At 39.0% G+C, this 18531-nt stretch overlaps 1 protein-coding gene across 2 annotated transcripts in view; it reads right to left on the reverse strand.

Moving 5' to 3' along the window:
• Adamts3 (ADAM metallopeptidase with thrombospondin type 1 motif 3) overlaps window positions 1-18531 on the reverse strand; it is a 236429-nt gene that overhangs the window by 34256 nt on the left and 183642 nt on the right. For both annotated transcript variants that reach the window (XM_031342981.1, XM_031342980.1), the window contains exons 6-8: window positions 3066-3149; window positions 1035-1191; window positions 170-275 (exon numbers count right to left, since the gene is read on the reverse strand). In XM_031342981.1, coding sequence (XP_031198841.1) covers window positions 170-275; window positions 1035-1191; window positions 3066-3149 — 347 coding nt within the window. The remainder of the gene's footprint in view (window positions 1-169; window positions 276-1034; window positions 1192-3065; window positions 3150-18531) is intronic.

Genomic DNA, 18531 nt, shown 5'->3' on the forward strand with positions numbered 1-18531 from the left:
TTTCGATAGCCATCAAAGGCACGGGAGGGCTCGACCAAACAGAGTTTCATTGAGTTTCAGCAAATGACCCTTCACTGTTTTAAGCTCCTCACACTTGACAAAGGATGAGAACATATACTGACATTCACTTTTGTGAACAACGGTAGAAAAGCTGTCAGCAATGACTTACACATGGCCAGTTTCATGGGCTACTACAAAAGCAGATGAAAAACCATCTTCGTGATTCAGGGTGCAACTTCTCACTGGGTGACACATGCCCGTGACGGGAGCATACCCTGCAGATAATGATAATCACTTTTATTTTCATTTATTTATATATGAAATATATATTTTCTTATTTTCATTATTTATATATATAAATATATAAGTAATATAACTATTGTTTCATTATTTTATAATTATCATTATAATTAGTACTGGATCTTTGTCTAGAAACAAAAGAAAAAGCAGTGCTCCTGTAAATAGGGGCAACATTACTTTTCTGTTACTAGTAAGCCACGTTTTCTTGGGAAAGCAAGAAGGGACTGCCTGGGGTGCCCATGCTGTTACCATCTCAGCTTATCTTTCTGTTTAACTAAATGACCCTTCATATCTTAGTTCTAACAGAAGGAGCCAGAAACCCCACCAATGCGGAAAAGAAACCCATCAGTCTTTCAGTCTTTTCCGAACTCTCCATCAGAGTTTACTAGATAAATGTAACCTGACTTTGGAACGAAGACTGTTGGCAGGAGCCACTCTCGTTCCAGACAGTTAGTGGAAATCATCACACTGCACTCTCCCTTCTATACCCTAAATAGAAAGCCATTATTTTTAAGGCAAGTATAATTTACTACGGTGCTTAAGGGACATTTAACATTGTGGATTCTGCAAAAAGTCACTGGAAAAAACAGAGGGGGGAGGGGAAACGTACGCTTGGCCTGCTGGGTGGCAGAAAGTGGTATAGAGATGTGAACATTTGCACAGCCTGCTCGACTTGGGGTTTTGCTTGAAAATCCAGGCCCTTAATTTTTTCGTCTATATAGTTCTAGTAATACCTTGCATTCCAGCAGGCCCAAAGTCTTGCCTGGTTAAGAAAATTGCATGATCATGGTGTTCGGCGTGGTTGGGATCAGGTTTTTGTTGTTGGCAAGCCCAGCGGCACACGTTCTCCAGGCTCCTGGACGGGTTTCCCCTTTCGATGAGACTGATGGACTAAAAGGAGAAAACATGTTAGAGACACATATTGTAATTTAAATTCTAGGATATTTCAATGATGATTCAGAAATATTATTTTGGGGGTCAACATTGATTTAGAAATTCTAAAAACCCATAAAAGACCTTTTGAGGAGGTCACATGCCACCTGTGGGAAAGTCCACAGACACATGCATAGCAGTGTTGGAAGTCAAGATTCACTCGGTATTGATAATCATTTGAAGGAGAATTTTTAGAAGTCTAAAATATTTCCTGGTTGTATTCAAATTTTAGGTTCTACACATTAAAGTACTGGGAAAGATTCTTGCATTCGACTTTTTCTAGAGATATGAAAGTCAAAGATCTTAGTTAAGATTTTTATGTACTCTTTGGTCTAAAAATAATTTGTATAAAGGAGGAAAATATGTTCTTTCAAGATTTGGCAGAACTGGTCAAACTTTATAATATATAGGGTACAGTCAAGTAACATTAGCTTTTTAACCTCATGATAATGACAGGGTTTGGTCTCTTTTCTGGTAACTTTAATGGACATATATATATACATATGTGTATGTATATATACATACACATATACATTTCAGCCTGGAGTTAAAAAGTTGAAGGGTAAAGGGTTTAGGGGTAAAAGAGCCCATCCTTTAAAAACACAGGATCTCATTTCCAAAGTGTTTCTAACAGAAAGAGAAATTGAACTTTGAATCCCAAATGAGTTCCTAATCGGCTAAAGAACCCGGAGTTTTGTTAAATTTCAGCAAATGCTATTATCAGTGTTTACATTTTTAATAAACTTAGCTTGGTCTGTTATATGCTAATCATACAGTTTGCCAAACAAATGGTCAACTGAAGGCTGTTAAGACTTCCAGCTGGGGTTAGCTTGCTCCTTCCTGACAGCACAGAGGACATCAGGCTTTTGAAAGAAGGTGAAGACCAGGGACAGACTATCTGTAGATGAGGACATGTTGTTAGTAGATGCAGAAAGAAACATAAACTCACAGAGACTATGGTTTCCCAAATGCACAAGTTCATAAGTGTTTCCTCACCAGGAACATTAGTGATGGGAGACATTCATTATTGTAAACATGAACATTGGCATGGGAGTCAGTCTTCTCAAAGGAAGTTAATTATTTCCAAGGTCAGAACCACGTCTAATATTGATACACACAGGTTTTCCATAATATGGCAAGGGTAGCTACTATATGCATTTTGATTCAAGTTTCTGATTTCAAAGAGATTAAAACTTTTTTAACTGAAAATGTATTCAGGGTGCTTTACCTTTAAATATATATATTTAAATACTGTTTTAAATCAAACAAAAGATGTTTCTGCTTTCTTCATAAACATATTCCAAGTGCTTTGAGAATAACTATCGTAAAAATGGACATTTCACATAGACACAGTGAATTCATGTACAGGTCACAAGCCTCATGCTAATAGGCTAAGGACATTTTCTTTTTTCTTAACAGCATCTGTCCATGTTCACTTGCTTATTCAGTCTCACCTAAAGCCCTGATAACTGGTGCTCGCATGTTGCTCAGTTCATAGTGTTTGTCTAGCATGCAAGAGATTCTTGGTTAAATCTCTAGCAGATTATACATTGGGCATGTTAGTGCTTTCTTATAATACCAACATTTAGGAGGCAGAGTTAGGAGGATCAAGAGTTGAAGGTCATCTTCGACATCATAGGGAGTCTTAGTCCAATCTGAGCTATATGAGACCTGCCTCTAACAAAAAGTTGCTCTAATTTATTATTCTCTTTTCATTCTGGAAGATTCTCCTCCCCAGCTTTATAACCATGAGTCTAAATAAGATTAAAAATAGTTTTGGCACCCAATCTTTTACTGGCTAACCTAGTCTTAATGTGTATAGCCCACATTACCTTTGCGTAACCGAGCATAATCATTCGTACCAGGACCACATTTATATGCACTCCAAGGGACTCATCATGGTAGATTTCATTTACCTGGAGACAAAAGAGACAGTTGCTACAAGAAAGGCAATGCAAAGGATTTTAAGACACATGCAACATTTAAGAGATCAGCCATGCCAGTCACAAGTCCTCTAGTCAGATTGGGCAACTTACATTGTTTTTAAATTTAGCTTAAGCCAATCTCCAAAATGAAGTAATTTATCTTTTTTTGAGCAAACTTTGGATACATGAATTATTGAGTTTTTGTAAACTACAGAGAAAAATTAACATAGACATGCTAGGAAGAGATTTGTTAAACAAATGGTATGTGTGTGTGCACTCTCGCACAAGTGCATGAACATGCTCACATTTGTGTATGTGCCTACATATAACATAACACTCACATAAAACAAATTAAAAAATAATATGACTCTGGTGATTTTCTGTCCTCCTGTGAGTGGCCACAAGACAATGGAAGAAGACAGACAATAGCAGGAATGCCCATGTGGCTTGCAAAGGTTCTATCTTAATCGAGGAATTTCTGTATAGAAGCTCTGAGGATCTATCTGTGAGTCAGCACGTATGTAGTTTTCCCAGCATCCCCCAGGACAGAGCATCTGGGGCAATGCTTTTTTTAGAACTACTGTGGGATAAATACTTTTCAGAATATGCATTATTAAGGAGACTGTACAAGTGTTTATCAGAGCTGTCAGTTCTGGACTCAACTCCGAAGAGCTCAATTGACTCCCATATCATTATTTCATTTTTAAAGTTAGGCTAGAATTTCTCAGAAATAATTTTGTATATTTTAATTGTACAGATGTTGGAATTAGAGAAATATTAGGTTGCAGCTCAACCACGTTTTTCATACAGGGAGGACGATGAAGCCTGTAGACTGTCATCGACAAGCTAAACCACACAGTGCGGTACTGGCAGACAGGAATCTAAAGCACACTGTAATTATATCTTCTGATTAAGCTACTGCAAAGTGAGTGCAAAGAAAGTCTGTCCAACTTGGCAAACTTTAGCCAGAGTGACAAAGGCAGCATTACCTGGCTAGATTCCAGTTATGAGTTATTCCCCAGAACAAGGGCTCAAACTTCTAACAGAAACTAAGAGAGAGATGAAAACTAACCACAATTTCACTTGAGATCCAGGAGGTTTGGATGGCAGGCTTAGCAAATCTAAAAGCTGTGGAGAAGAGTATAAAGCCAGAAAATACAGAACATTTCAATCATCATAGAATGAAACTCATGCATCAGGGTACTCTGGCTTGCCACGTTAGACTTGCCACACCTACCAGGAAACAGGCCAAGAAATCTCTAGTTAGATGTTTCAAGATCCTAGCATGACTGCATGGAATAGTTTCAGCATTATAGACCTTAAATTGATGCATTGTATTCAGATGGTATTCAAATTGTACACAGTATTTACAAAGCTACCACAGATGGATGTGAAAGGCCAGTCTAAGGTAGAAAATACTAAAAACGGTAAAGTATATTCTAACAAAAAAGGCTTTATGGTCTCTTTAAGTGGAAAATGCATATATTCATTTAAGCTGCTGCAAAGTGAGTACAAAGTAGAAAATGCATATATAATGCATATTCATTAATTAGAAATATCCAGCTTGGTAGTGATAGAAGATAAGATAGGTTAAAAAAATACTCTGTGATGAACCCTTGCATTGCCTGGGATTATAGGCAGGTGATCCATGGCCAGGTTGGCTCATGATAGGCTAAAGGATACCCAAAGTATTAAACTCACTGTGTACTGACATATAAGAGAGCTGGTCAACAATACAATGGCATTTAAAAATATAACAGAGACCAAAGGGCCCAGAAAATGTGTCCTATACAGAATGACTTGGGAGATGCAGAGATTAAAGACACCAGACATTAAATCTCTCAAATCACATTGCTTCAAAATCCCTCAATGCCTAGCAACTCGACGATAGCAAGGAGCAGAATAAGGTGAGTAGCTGGTGATACCACTGGGGACCATGATGGGGTCCTAGCTTGCACTGCTACCAGGGGGCAATGTCTGGATTTGTGGCCCTGCAGCAGCAAGGCCAGGATGTCATCCCTGGACTGGGCTGCTGCCCTGGGCACATGTTGATGACTGAAGGCTGTGCAGAACTGGCTCCACCCCTCATCTGGGCATCATGGAAGAGCTGGCCCTTGGGGCATGAGAACAAGAGAGCAAATGAACCTCTCTTCCCTCAAATTCCAGGGGTTTCAGTTGAGCCAGCCCCAAGGATATGAGACATGAGCACTGGAGAGCTGGCCCTATCTCTTGTATCCCTGCAGTGGTGTGGATGAGGGAGAAATATCCTCCTCCTGTCTCTGCCCTCACCATCCGCTGTAGGCAGAAGACCTGGCCATGGGGTCGTGGTAACAGAATCGTCCTTGCCCCTCACCAGCTACAGCACTCAGCAGACTGGGTCTTGTACCCTGCTTGAGCAGCACAGTAGAGCTGACCCAGACAGTGGGGGTGTAGGCAAGCTAGAATGAGGATGAGAGCATGAGAAAGATGGCCCCACCACTTGTCTACCATAGTATGGTAACATGGGTGAGGGAGACACGTCCCTCATCTCATCCCTTGCCATCTATAGCAAGCTTGAGAGTTAGCTGGCTTTAGAGTCATCAGAGTGGGAGAGCTGGCCCTGCCCCTTATCTTGGTAGCACAGTAGAGCTGCCCCAGGTCTGGGGGCTGCAGGTGAGCTGGCCTAAGGGTTTGATGGCCTCCTTCTCCACTCCCTCGTCCCTTGGCATCTATGGCAGGCAAAAGAGCTAGCTCTTGAGAGTGGGAGAACAATCCCTGTCCCTCACTGGCAACAACATTTGGGAGAGTGGGCCCCTGCACCTTGCCTGGGCAGAGGGTAGAGCTGGCCCTAGTTTTAGGGGTTGCTGGGCAGCCTGCCCTGAGGGTTTGAGAATAAGAGAGCCAGAGGATTGACCAGCTTACATAAGACCTCAGGCCCAGATCCAGGGCTTTGAATTGGCCTACCCCATCGATGAACTGCTGGAGAGCACGAAGAAGCCAGTCTTACAGATCCAAAAGTACAGAATCTCCATGACACAGGGAAACAACAGGATATCTGAGAAGAGTCCCAGGATCCAGAAGTCTTGTGCCAGACCAACAAGTCATTGCAATGGACATTTGCAGGTAAAGGAGTGTGGACAAAAAGATATACTATGGGACATACTGTGACACAATGAGATTTTTTTTCTCTGTTGGAGTGGGGACCTGTAAGGTTACAAGGGTGGAGAGCAGGTAAGGGGAGGGGAAGATGAGTTGGATTTTAGTGTATGATAGGAAATTCACAAAATATAAATAAAAAGTTTTTTAAAAAATTAATCAAAAAAAGAACAATATTTTCACAGTAGCAGAAACTAGTCTTCCAATAAGAGAAACCAACAGTAGCAGTCTATACTGAGCAAAGCCCTGCATCTTACCCATCATGCTTCCCAAGGATCAAGAGAGTTGACTCCTATATATAATTCACTTTTTTAAAAAAAGATTTATGTATTTTATTTATATGAGTACATTATAGCTATCTTCAGACCCACCAGAAGAGGGAATTAGATCCCATTACAGATGGTTATGAACCACCATGTGGTTGTTGGGAATTGAACTCGGGACCTCTGGAAGAGCAATACAGTGCTTTTTAACCACTGAGCAACCTCTCTAGCCCCTATAATTCATTTTTAATATATGCTTAATAATATGTCAATTTTCCATCTCCTCATGTCTACCAATGCTACAGGTATAGTGTTGTCACACTAAGACACACACAGGACAAGAACAACTGGAGGAAGAATGGAGCAAGGTTCTGTGGAGTCGAAAGGAGTTCAAAGTCCTGGATTCTGATTCCAGTTTTCCCACAATAAGCTAAGGGACTATAGAATGGTTGCCTAACCACTCTGAACGTTAAGTTTCTTGGTGAAATATTGTAACTGTAGTTGTTCTGCCTGCCTCATAGACAGGTGGCTCAAATCTAGCAAGATGACGTACCTCTATTCTCTGCCTAATGCCAGATCCTTTCCAAACCTATCTACTTGTATATGGGAGGTTTTGTGAAGACAAATGACCACAACCCACCTTTTCTTGAAAAAGAAAAAAGAAAGCAAATGTCCCATTGGATTTCTAAGGGAATTTCAAGAGGCTTTAATTTGAGTTTGTTACGTGTCAATCAAGTAGAAGGTGAAATTCATAATTATCAAGAAAATTACTAGAAAAAAATCATTGCAGTGTAGTTTGTCTCAAAGGTGGTAGAGATCTGTCAGCAGATGGCACTGTTTCACTCTTAACAAGAGAGGAGGACTGGCTACCTGCTCCCTATACCTCCAATGCACCTATCCCCAGCTGGCTTGTGGGCCTTCTCATGTTTACTCACAAATAAAACAGCTCCCACTAAGCTAAACAGAAGTTTCAAAATAGCACGAGGAAAACCTTGTTTTGAATGACTACTTATTTGAAACTTAAAAGCAAAGCAAAAGTATTGGGAAACTCTTATTTAGAGTTTGTGTCATCTGGTTATAGTAGTCTATAAGAGGCCTAAAGGCCCACCCCCGCCAGCTGCCTAACTTTACCATCCAAAAAAACAGTACAGAAAAGAACTAAGAGTGTGTCCTACTGAATTCCTAACTTCACTCAATCAGAAAGGACTAAAATGTTTGTAAAGACAATAGTTTTACAACTTTTAGTGACAAAGAAAGTATATATCCACAAGTAAAAGCCACAGCATCAGGATCCACTTGCAACAAACACTTAACATCATGCACACCTTTCGAGATGCCAGACATTGTTGTTCATACGGCAGCCTGTACTACATCAAGTAACCCTTGAGACACTCACAGACATCATCTTCACGGTACAGCTAAGGAAACTGAACCCCAGAGTCATTCATTTCCCCAAGGCCATAGCCACAGAGCAAGCTGAAGGTGTCAGTCTGGAGAGTTCGATTCTCCACTCAACAGATTTAAACACTTTACCACACTTCCAAACACACAAATCATGGCATGGTGGAACAGATTTCATTTCAGAGTAAGAGCAATTCATACTTCCGAGTTTATAAATACAGCACGGAATTATACCGGGAGAGGTAACTCAACATTCACTTGTTTTGGTTATCTTCTTCCAGATGGATTTTAAAGAAAGGGGAAGATAGATTTATTACAACTAACAATTTCTTTTTTTTTTAATCAAAACAATGGTGCACTAAAAGTATTGGAAAAATAAAGGCCAGAAAAGGTGAACGAGAAAAACAGGGTGGGGCGTGGAGTAAATGGTGGGCATAAGAAAAGCACAAAGTATAGATGTTGCTATAAGTCATGTATTTGACACGTGTAATAGTGATCAAAATGTCACCCATAGTGCCAACCTACTGGACTCTGGACATGTTCAACGAGGAGTTCAGGGTTGAGCCCAGAGTTCTCATTAAATGATTTGAAAGAAAGGGTAAACAGAATATTAATTCAATTTTCAGATGGCCTTCGCTTTGATGAGGTTGCCAATGATATAAAGAGGGCAAAAAAGGCAAAAATCCAACCAAGTATCTCTTTCCTTGAAAAAAAAAATTCCTTCCAGGTTTGTTCCCAGTCAGGACAATTTCTCCAGGGCATTCCCCTGGCAGGACAGCCTGACCGTTGTCTGACTAGCTGATGAACAGCTTTGCCTGGCTTCAACAAAGAGACACTCATTTTTCTTCCAGGTGAATTGGGCTTTAAGAGGCAGTGTGGTGGAATGATTAGGAACATTGACCCTATCACCTACCTGTCCAGCTAGGGTTTTAGCTTAGGTCATCCTGGGCATGTCATTTCATCATCTGTGCCTCGGTTTCTACATTGGTAAAAATGAATTGCCACATTATTGTATTCACAGAGTTATTGAAAGGAATGTGTGGGTCCATGTGTGAACAGTGATTAAGATGGTGGTTGGCTTTCATAAATGTAAAAAAGAAAAATTAGGCATAATTATTGCCATTTGCTCAGATAAGCAGATAAATAGTATAGATATGTTAATTTTTAAAGAGATTTTTGGATGTTAAGACAGTCAGGGTTCTTCTGGCCAGACATAAAAGAATTCTGAATTGATCTATGGAAAATTATCATTCCATGATTATGTCTCAAGGAGCTAAACATGCCAAACAATCACACACCCACTTTTCTTCTGTAGTCCATCTCTGGAGCCTCCTGATACTCAGAATAGACAGGTGCCCTTCAACCAAATCTATTTTTCTCTCAACTCCAACCTAACATTGCTAGTAGTTATAATGCTATGTAAGACTCTAATTTTCTATAATACTCTCATCAGACTTTCATAAGTGCCCCAATATCCAAGGAGTGGGGAACTGAAGAGTAAATGAGTTTGAATTTGCTCTGATCAGTCATGTATTCTAATGGGAGAAACACAGGCCTGAAAGCATGGAAAATATAAATGTAAGAAGAAATGAACAACGTTGTGGATGAGGGCTGGTGGTAGACAGCTTTCATAGAATGCATAAGTCTCTGGGTTTGAGTTCTGGTATTAAAAAAAGGAGGGGCAAGTTCATAAAGATAAAAACAGGGGCTGAGCTGGAGAGCAGTTGAGGAAGGAGGTGAAGAAGAGGAAGCAGCCCCTAGTCATCCCTCTGCAACCAGAATTTGCTTCGAAAGCCCACACCAAAGAAGTCACTAATCACCTTTAAAACTCGGTATAGCTCCTTATTAGCAAAAAACTTCCCAGGCCTTAGTATATCCATTTCCTGAAGTTAGCCTCAGCTTCCTAACCAGTCTCTCATACCCTGCTGCCTGCAATACCCCGTCACTTACCACCCAGACAAACCTACAGTGGGTGTACTGGATGGTTTTGTGTCAACTTGACACAAGCTAGAGTCACCACAGAGGAAGGAGGCTCAGTTGAGGAAATACCTTTATGTGATCCAGCTGTAAGGCATTTTCTTAATTAGTGATCTATAAGAGGAGGGCCCAGTCCATGATGAGTGGTACCATCCCTGGGCTGCTGGTCCTGGGTTCTACAAGAAAGCAGGCTGTGCAAGTCATGTGAAATAGGCCAGTTAAACAACACTGCTCTGTGGCCTCTGTGTCAGCTCCTGCTACCGCATTCCAGCCCTGATTGAGTTCGAATCCTGACTTTGTCTAATGATAGACTATGATCTAGAAGTGTAAGCTCTTTAAACCCTTTCCTCCCCAATTTGCTTTTTGGTCATGGTGTTTTTGTTACAACAATAGAAACTCTAACTAAACAGTGGTTATCAATTCACCATGAGCTAGTCCTTGTAGTATCTTATTACAAGTTGGTCCCCCCACCTTTCAATACCCAGTGTATTCTTTGGTATCCAGCACATCCTTTCCGAATACTTTATAGATCACTGGCATTAATGGCCAAACCTTATCTTCCTCCTTTTCAGTTCATATTTACATAATGTCAGTGATGGATCTTCTGAAGGGAAAATAATACTATCATATTTTATTACCATTATTTGATTTTACTTGGTACAATTAGCATGATATGTGAAGGAGCTAGATTTTATTAGTATTTGTTGTTTTTGTTTTCTAGGGATTTAATAGGATTGTAGTTTCAGGAGAGACTACAAATGCTGGATAAATAAATACCTTGCACATGATTGTGAATTTCAAGAGAAAAAAAAACTGGATTTTTAGATACTAACCCAAAATGAAAACTGTTGCATGACCCACTAAGGCTGTCTGAACACATATCTCCAGAAAAATCTGCCTCACACTGATACTCAGTAATTTCATAAACATTACCTAAGAGCCAGAAGTTGTCATTAAGTACATCAATAACATTCATGTGCTAAACCTCAGTGATTGTGCTTTGTAAGAGCCATGGTATGGAGGGAATATACGATTTATTGTGTTTTTATTTATATGTGCACGGCAGGCAGCTTTCAAAGTTCCACATATGAAGCTTAAAGACATACTGTAAGTGTGTTCAAGGAACAAACAGTCTATCAGAAAACTACTCTTTTTTTTTTTAATTTTAAAAATTACATTTATTACATATACTAAAACTATAACAATTGCATATACAATGCAAATGGATATAGTTATAATCCTGGTCCCTCCAAAGTAATTTCTCTTAAGGTACCAGCATGTTTCTTCCACAAACTAAGAATCCCACAATAAGCTGTTAGCGCTGTAGAGTGCCATACTTTCTGGAAGATGCTTGGGACCCATTACTTCCCAAGACTCACCAACCTAGAGTCTACTTGTCAGTCCCAGAAGGATTTCCTCTTCTGTCTCTCAAAGGCTTAACTTAGTGATCCATGCATTTCCAAGCCTGGCTGGCTTAATTTAAGGATACCTTTGCAAAATAGTTTGGGTAGAATTTTCTGACAATACAGGAATTCTTGGGTCTGTAGTTCAGCTGCAGTAACTTGTGCACTAGACTGGTATATACACATGATCCCAAATACAACTGTGTGGTGGACATTTCATTCCTTCTTAAAAGGGGGAACCAAATACCCACGGAAGGAGTTGCAGAGATTAACTATGGAGGAGAGACTGAAGGAAGGGCAAGCCAGCCTAAATATAGCTATCTCCTGAGAGGCTCTGACAGCACCTGACTAACACAGATGTAGAGGCTCACAGTCATCCATCGAACTGAGTACAGGGTCCCCAGTGAAGGAGTTGGAGAAAGGACCAATGGAGCTGAGGGGTTTGCAGCCCCTTAGGACGAACAACAATATGAACTAAGTAGTACCCTCAGAGAAAACTACTCTTAAAAAATTAAAGCACATTGTACCAAGGAGGAAATAATTTGCAAGATACTCAAAGGACCTGTTAGTTGATCCTGGTCTTGATAAATGAAGTGACTCTAGAAAAAGACCAAACTATAGATGAAAAGAAAAGGATCTTATTTTATATGCTAAATCAAAATAAGATGGGACAGGGATGGTACCCAGTACCACCTCAACCACATACTGAATTGCAGGAGCCAACGTATCAACAGCAACACGAACAAAACCCTCCCATCTCTACAGTGAAGAGGTTGCATTAGCAAGCCTGCCATGTCATTCCAAACCTAAAAGCCTAGGATTTTTAGTTTTTCTTGTGGACTACAAGCATCTTGAGAACACAGGATATTGGATCAGTGTTTCAATAACTGATGAACGCTTACATTTACTTTTAAAAGAGTATAGTTAGCTTGATAGTCTATGCAGTAATTTCTATATATGTGGTGTGGTTTGAATGAGAGTACCCTGCCAGAGACTCAGGTGTTTGAATATTTAGTTTCCCCATGAGCCATGACATTTGAGGAGCTAGTGTGGACTGCTTGTGGCTTTGAGGATTCCTAGCCTTGGGACACTTCTAGTCCACTCCCTCGGCTTTGTGTGTACTCTGAAGCTGTGATCACTCAACTTCCTGCTCCACCTGCCTGTTAGCATTTCTCCCAGCTGTGATGGACATTTGCCCTGGAGCCATGGGCCAAAATAAATTCTTCCATGAGTTGCTTTTTATCACAGTGCTTTATCATGGCCCTGGAAAAGTCACTCAAATCTTCATAGCAACTGCCAATGATTAAGCATATTAACTTTCCTTTTGGATTATTACTCTAGAAAGCAAGGTTGAGAGGTTCCTTTTCACCAATCTGGGAATCTCGTAGGTATTTGAGCAGAAAGGCACTGAAGAGGTAAAGACAGTGGACCAGGAGAAAGCAAAATCTAAAAATACAATCACCAAACATGAGCCTCAACTTGCGAAGGAAAAGGTGCCAGAGACTCAGAGGTGAGGTGATTGATGGTGCACACAGGTATGGAGACCAAGAGAAACTCTAGCTTCCAAATGATGGAAACATATAATTTTTATATTCTTTTTACTACTTCCCTCTTAATAATTGGATAAAAACTTCACAGGTTCAAATAAAGTAAAACAATAGGATTCTACAAGCCCAGGTGGCACTCCCTGCACACCTGGCTTTCATCCTTATAGATGTCTGTCTTTCTTCCATTGTTTTTCTTACTTCCTCTTAGCCTGTTATGAACAGGAGTGCCAATATTGCACTAGATGAGACCCTGCAGAAGGTTTCATGTGACTTTATGGAAAACTGAAAATTTTGTAAACAAAAAGCAAACTCTAGAATGTTATTTTTCTGGTCCAAACTCAAAGACTTCCATATATATTCATACATTAAAATATTATTCTAAGTTAAAATTCCCCTTTCCACATTTATTCACAATCATTATTAACTGACTATATAGTCATTCTTCCTATTTAAAGGGTTCGTTCTCATCTTCCCTCCTTCTTGCATCTTTCCTACCATCATTAAGATTAGCAGAGCACTGTAACTACTCTCTGTGTGGAAAGTTTTACAGCAAAAATCTTTCTATGGGCAATGTCTTACCATTGCTAGGTCTCCTCTGAGTGCTGTGTGAATGCTACAGCAGGAGATACATCTCAGACATGCATCTCTCAACTTTTTCAATCTATCTTAAAACAAGTCACAATTTTCCTCAACTCACAATAGCAGACTCTACAACAGTAAGACATCCACATTGTAACAGTGGGAATATTTGTACTGTCAGGAATCACACACTAACTTTGAGGTCTCTTTACAAAACACACTTTAATTACTGTGGGTTATTTGTTTATCTTTCCTAACTTGAATGCATTCACAAAATATTTCCAACTGAACTAATAATAATTGCTAATTTTTCTCTGTGTGTAATAAACATAATTAGTTTGAATTAGTTTTGCTTACAATCTCTAGAATTTAAAACCATTCTTCCTAACAATATAAGACCACAAAATACATTTGCTCTAAACTAAATTTCCATAGTTTTCACTTTCTTCCCATTCTCCTGTTTCCATCTCTGTGCATCCCTTCTCAAATCTCTCCTCATGCATCATAGAATTTAGCACTCCTGCTTATATGTCCAAATGCCCCACCAAGGAGCCATCAGAATTCTGATGCTAAGATCTGCTCTGTACTCTCTGATCTATTGTGGAATTCATACATGCTCCTTGACATAGCATTTAAGGGCACATAACTCAACCAACTTACCATAAATGGGCTTGCTTCCCTCTCCCCTCCAGGAAGTTCTGCAAGTTAGCTATTAAGGGAAGGCTTATGAATTCAAATGTTCTCACTTGATGCTACTGCACTGACCATGACCTTGGTAAATCTGTGCACAGCACACCTTTAGAGCCTCAGAGAGTTTTAAAACATGTGTAATGTTATGAACTCAGTGAAAAAAATATACTTTGTAAAGCTGAAATATTGGTGTTCATAAAATAATTACTAATAAAATACACTTTCATAGGTGTATTATATGAAATATACTACACATGGAAAAAAAGTGAATAGTATAGACTCCCATAGAAATAAAGCCAAATATCAAAAAAGAAAGAGAAAAGAGATTTTGACAACAAATTTACAAGATTGACATGCCTTGTGTTATAGAATGATATGGTTGAGAATGCATAAAAGGGAAGGGGACCAATACCCCAGCTGTCTCTCACAAGTAGGTGACTTGGATACATTGTTGCTGGTTATTTCTCAGCAATTGCTCTGTGCCAGTTACAAAGACTAAAAGGACACCAATGGGAAATGATGCCAAAATTGCCTCTGGATCTTGTTAAGACTCATAAGAGAAAAATAAAAGACATATTACTTGAAAGGCCCATCAGCAATTGCTGAACCAGGAGCTATATACTTTGTAAGTATGTTACTTTCTCTATAATTTTTAAACTAGGGCATTTATTTGAAAGTTCTTAAACAACTTTGAAAATCTATCTATCATCTCAGTTACAGAACAATACTGGGAAGAATTATCTGCTCTGTCCAGAGCAGATGCTGTGGCAAGCTGACAGTCCGCAGAGTATTGTTGTTCCTTCAAATGAAAATCTAAATCAAAATCATGATATAATTCCTTCCTATATGACTTCTAAAACATGTGATTTTCCACGTGGTAACAAAAAGAAACCAGTTGATTGGTCAAAAGGAGCTTGTACTCCATGTTTCCTTTGACTGTAATCTTATACTTAAGAAGTATAAATCAGAATTTGAATTAAAAGTTGTTATGGTTTGCACACCTTTCTTGCAAGTGGAGAGCTTCTCTCCAGGGAGTGCTCTGACCCCTGGTCTCAGGTGGGACCAGCTGGGAGGTACAGACCACAGAAGCTGCAGCCTTTATTCATCCATCTGCACCCAGGAGGGACTGCTGATCCACAGCCCACTGCACACAGGTCCTACCAGGGTAGAGCTGATCTCCCAGAAGTGCTGACACAGGCTTATAGACCCAGCCAGAGACAGCAATAACACCTAACACCAGAGATTAACGGATGGCTAAAGGCAAACACAAGAATCTTACCAACAGAAACCAAGACTACTTGGCATCATCAGAACCTAGTACTCCCACCACAGCATGTCCTGGATACCCCAACACACTGGAAAAGCAAGATTTTGATCTAAAATAATATCTCATGATGGTGATAGAGGAATTTAAGAAGGACATAAATAACTCCCTTAAAGAAATACAGGAGAACACATGTAAAGAGGTACAAGCCCTTAAAGAAGAAAACCAAAAATTTCTTAAATAATTACAGGAGAACACAAGTAAACAAGTAGAAGCCCTTAAAGAGGAAACACAAAAATCCCTTAAAGAATTACAGGAAAGCACAACCAACTAGGTAAAAGAATTGAACAAAACCATCCAGGACCTAAAAATGGAAGTAGAAACAATAAAGAAATCACAAGGAGAGACAACTCTGAAGATAGAAAAACTTGGAAAGAAGTCAGGAGCCATAGATGCAAGCATCATCAATGGAATACAAGAGATAGAAGAGAGAATCTCAGGTGCAGAAGATACCTTAGAAAACATTGACACAATAGTCAAAGAAAATGCAAAAAGTTCCTAACCCAAAACATCCAGGAAATCCAGGGCAAAATGAGAAGACCAAACCTAAGGATAATAGGCATAGAAGAGAGTGACGACTTCCAACTTAAAGGGCCAGTAAATATCTTCAACAAAATTATAGAAGAAAACTTCCCTAATCTAAAAAAAGAGATGCCCATGAACATACAAGAAGCCTACAGAAATCCAAATAGACTGGACCAAAATAGAAATTCCTCCCTTCACATAATAATAAAAACACAAAATGCACTAAACAAAGAAAGAATTTTAAAAGCAGTAAGGGAAAAAGGTCAAGTAACCTATAAAGGCAGGCCTATCACAATTACACCAGACTTCTCCCCAGAGACTATGAAAGCCAGAAGATCCTAGGCAGATGTTATACAGACACTAAGAGAACACAAATTCCAGCCCAGGTTACTATACCCAGCAAAACTCTCAATCACCATAGATAGAGAAACCAAAGTATTCCATGACAAAATCAAATTTACACAGTAAATTCTTCAAAGGATAATAAATGGAAAACTGCAACACAAGGAGGGAAACTACATCCTAGAAAAACAAGAAAATAATCTTCCAACAAAACTAAAAGAAGTTAGCCACATGAACAGAATTCCAACTTTAACAACAAAAATAATAGGAAGCAACAATTACTTTTCCTTAATATCTATTAATATCAATGGACTCAATTCCCCAATAAAAAGACATAGGCTATCAGACTGGGTACATAAACAGGACCCAACATTTTACTGCATTCAGGAAAACCACCTCAGTGACAAACACAGACTAAAAGAATAAAAGGCTGGAAAGCAATTTTCCAAGCAAACGGTCCCAAGAAACAAGCTGGAGTAGCCATTCTAATATCAAATAAAATCGACTTTCACCCTAATATGATCAAAAAAGATAAGAAGGGACACTTCCTACTCATCAAAGGTAGGATCTACCAAGATGAACTCTCAATTCCGAACCTCTATGCTCCAAATCAAAGGGCATCTACATTCATAAAAGAAACTTTACTAAAGCTCAAAGCACACATCACACAATAATAGTGGGAGACTTCAACACCCCACTCTCTGCAATGGACAGATCTTGGAAACAGAAACTAAACAAAGACATAGTGAGACTAACAGAAGTTATGAAACAGATGGATTTAACAGATATCTATAGAACTTTATATCCTAAAACAAAAGGATTTACCTTCTTCTCAGCACCTCATGGTACTTTCTCCAAAATTGACCATATAATTGGTCACAAATCAGTCCTCAACAGATACAAGAAGATTGAAATAATTCCTTGCATCCTATCAGATCACCATGGACTAAGACTGCTCCTCAATAACAACATAAACAATAGAAAGCCCACATACATGTGGAAGCTTAACAACACTCTACTTAATGATAATCTGGTCAAGGAAGAAATAAAGAAAGAAATTAATGCTTTCTAGAGTTTAATGAAAATGAAGCCACAACATACCTAAACTTATGGGACACAAGGAAAGCAGTCCTAAAAGGAAAACTCATAGCTCTAAGTACTTCCAAAAAGAAACTGGAGAGAGCATACACCAGCAATTTGACAGCACATCTGAAAGCTCTAGAACAAAAAGAAACAAATTCACCCAAGAGGAGTCGACAGCAGGAAATGATCAAACTCAGGGTTGATATCAACCAAATAGAAACAGAAAGAACTATACAAAGAATCAACCAAACCAGGAGCTGGTTCTTTGAAAAAATTAACAACATAGATAAATTCTTAGCCAGACTAACTAGAGGGCACAGAGACAGTATCCTAATTAACAAGATCAAAAAAGAAAAGGGAGACATAACAACAGACACTGAGGAACTCCAAAAAATCATGAGATCCTACTACAAAAGCCTATCCTCAACAAAACTGAAAAACCTCAATGAAATGGACAATTTTCTAGAGAGATACCAGGTACCAAAGTTAAATCAAGATCAGATCAATGATCTAAACAGTCCCATATGCACTAACGAAATAGAAAGAGTCATTAATAGTCTCCCAACCAAAAAAAGCCCAGGACCAGATGGGTTTACTGCAGAGTTTTATCAGACCTTCAAAGAAAACCTAATAGCAATACTCATCAAACTACTCCACAAAATAGAAACAGAAGGTATTCTACCCAATTTGTTCTATGAAGCTATAATTACTTTGATACCTAAAACACACAAAGACCTAACAAAGAAAGAAAACTTCAGACCAATTTCCCTTAATGAAAAAATAATCAATAAAATTCTTGCAATCCAAATCCAAGGAAACATCAAAACAATCATCCATCATGATCAAGTAGGCTTCATCCCAGGGATGCAGGAATACTTCAATATAGGGAAATCCATTAGTGTAATCCACTACATAAACAAACTCAAAGAAAAAAATCATATGATCATCTCATTAGATGCCAAGAAAGCATTTGACAAAATCCAGCACCACTTCACAATAAAAGTCTTGGAAAGATCAGGAATTCAAGGCCCATATTTAAACATAGTAAAAACAATATATAGCAAACCAGTAGCCAACATCAAACTAAATGGAGAGAAACTTGAA

This window comes from Mastomys coucha, unplaced genomic scaffold (genome assembly GCF_008632895.1).
Source record: "Mastomys coucha isolate ucsf_1 unplaced genomic scaffold, UCSF_Mcou_1 pScaffold22, whole genome shotgun sequence".
In the NCBI taxonomy this organism is placed as follows: domain Eukaryota; kingdom Metazoa; phylum Chordata; class Mammalia; order Rodentia; family Muridae; genus Mastomys; species Mastomys coucha.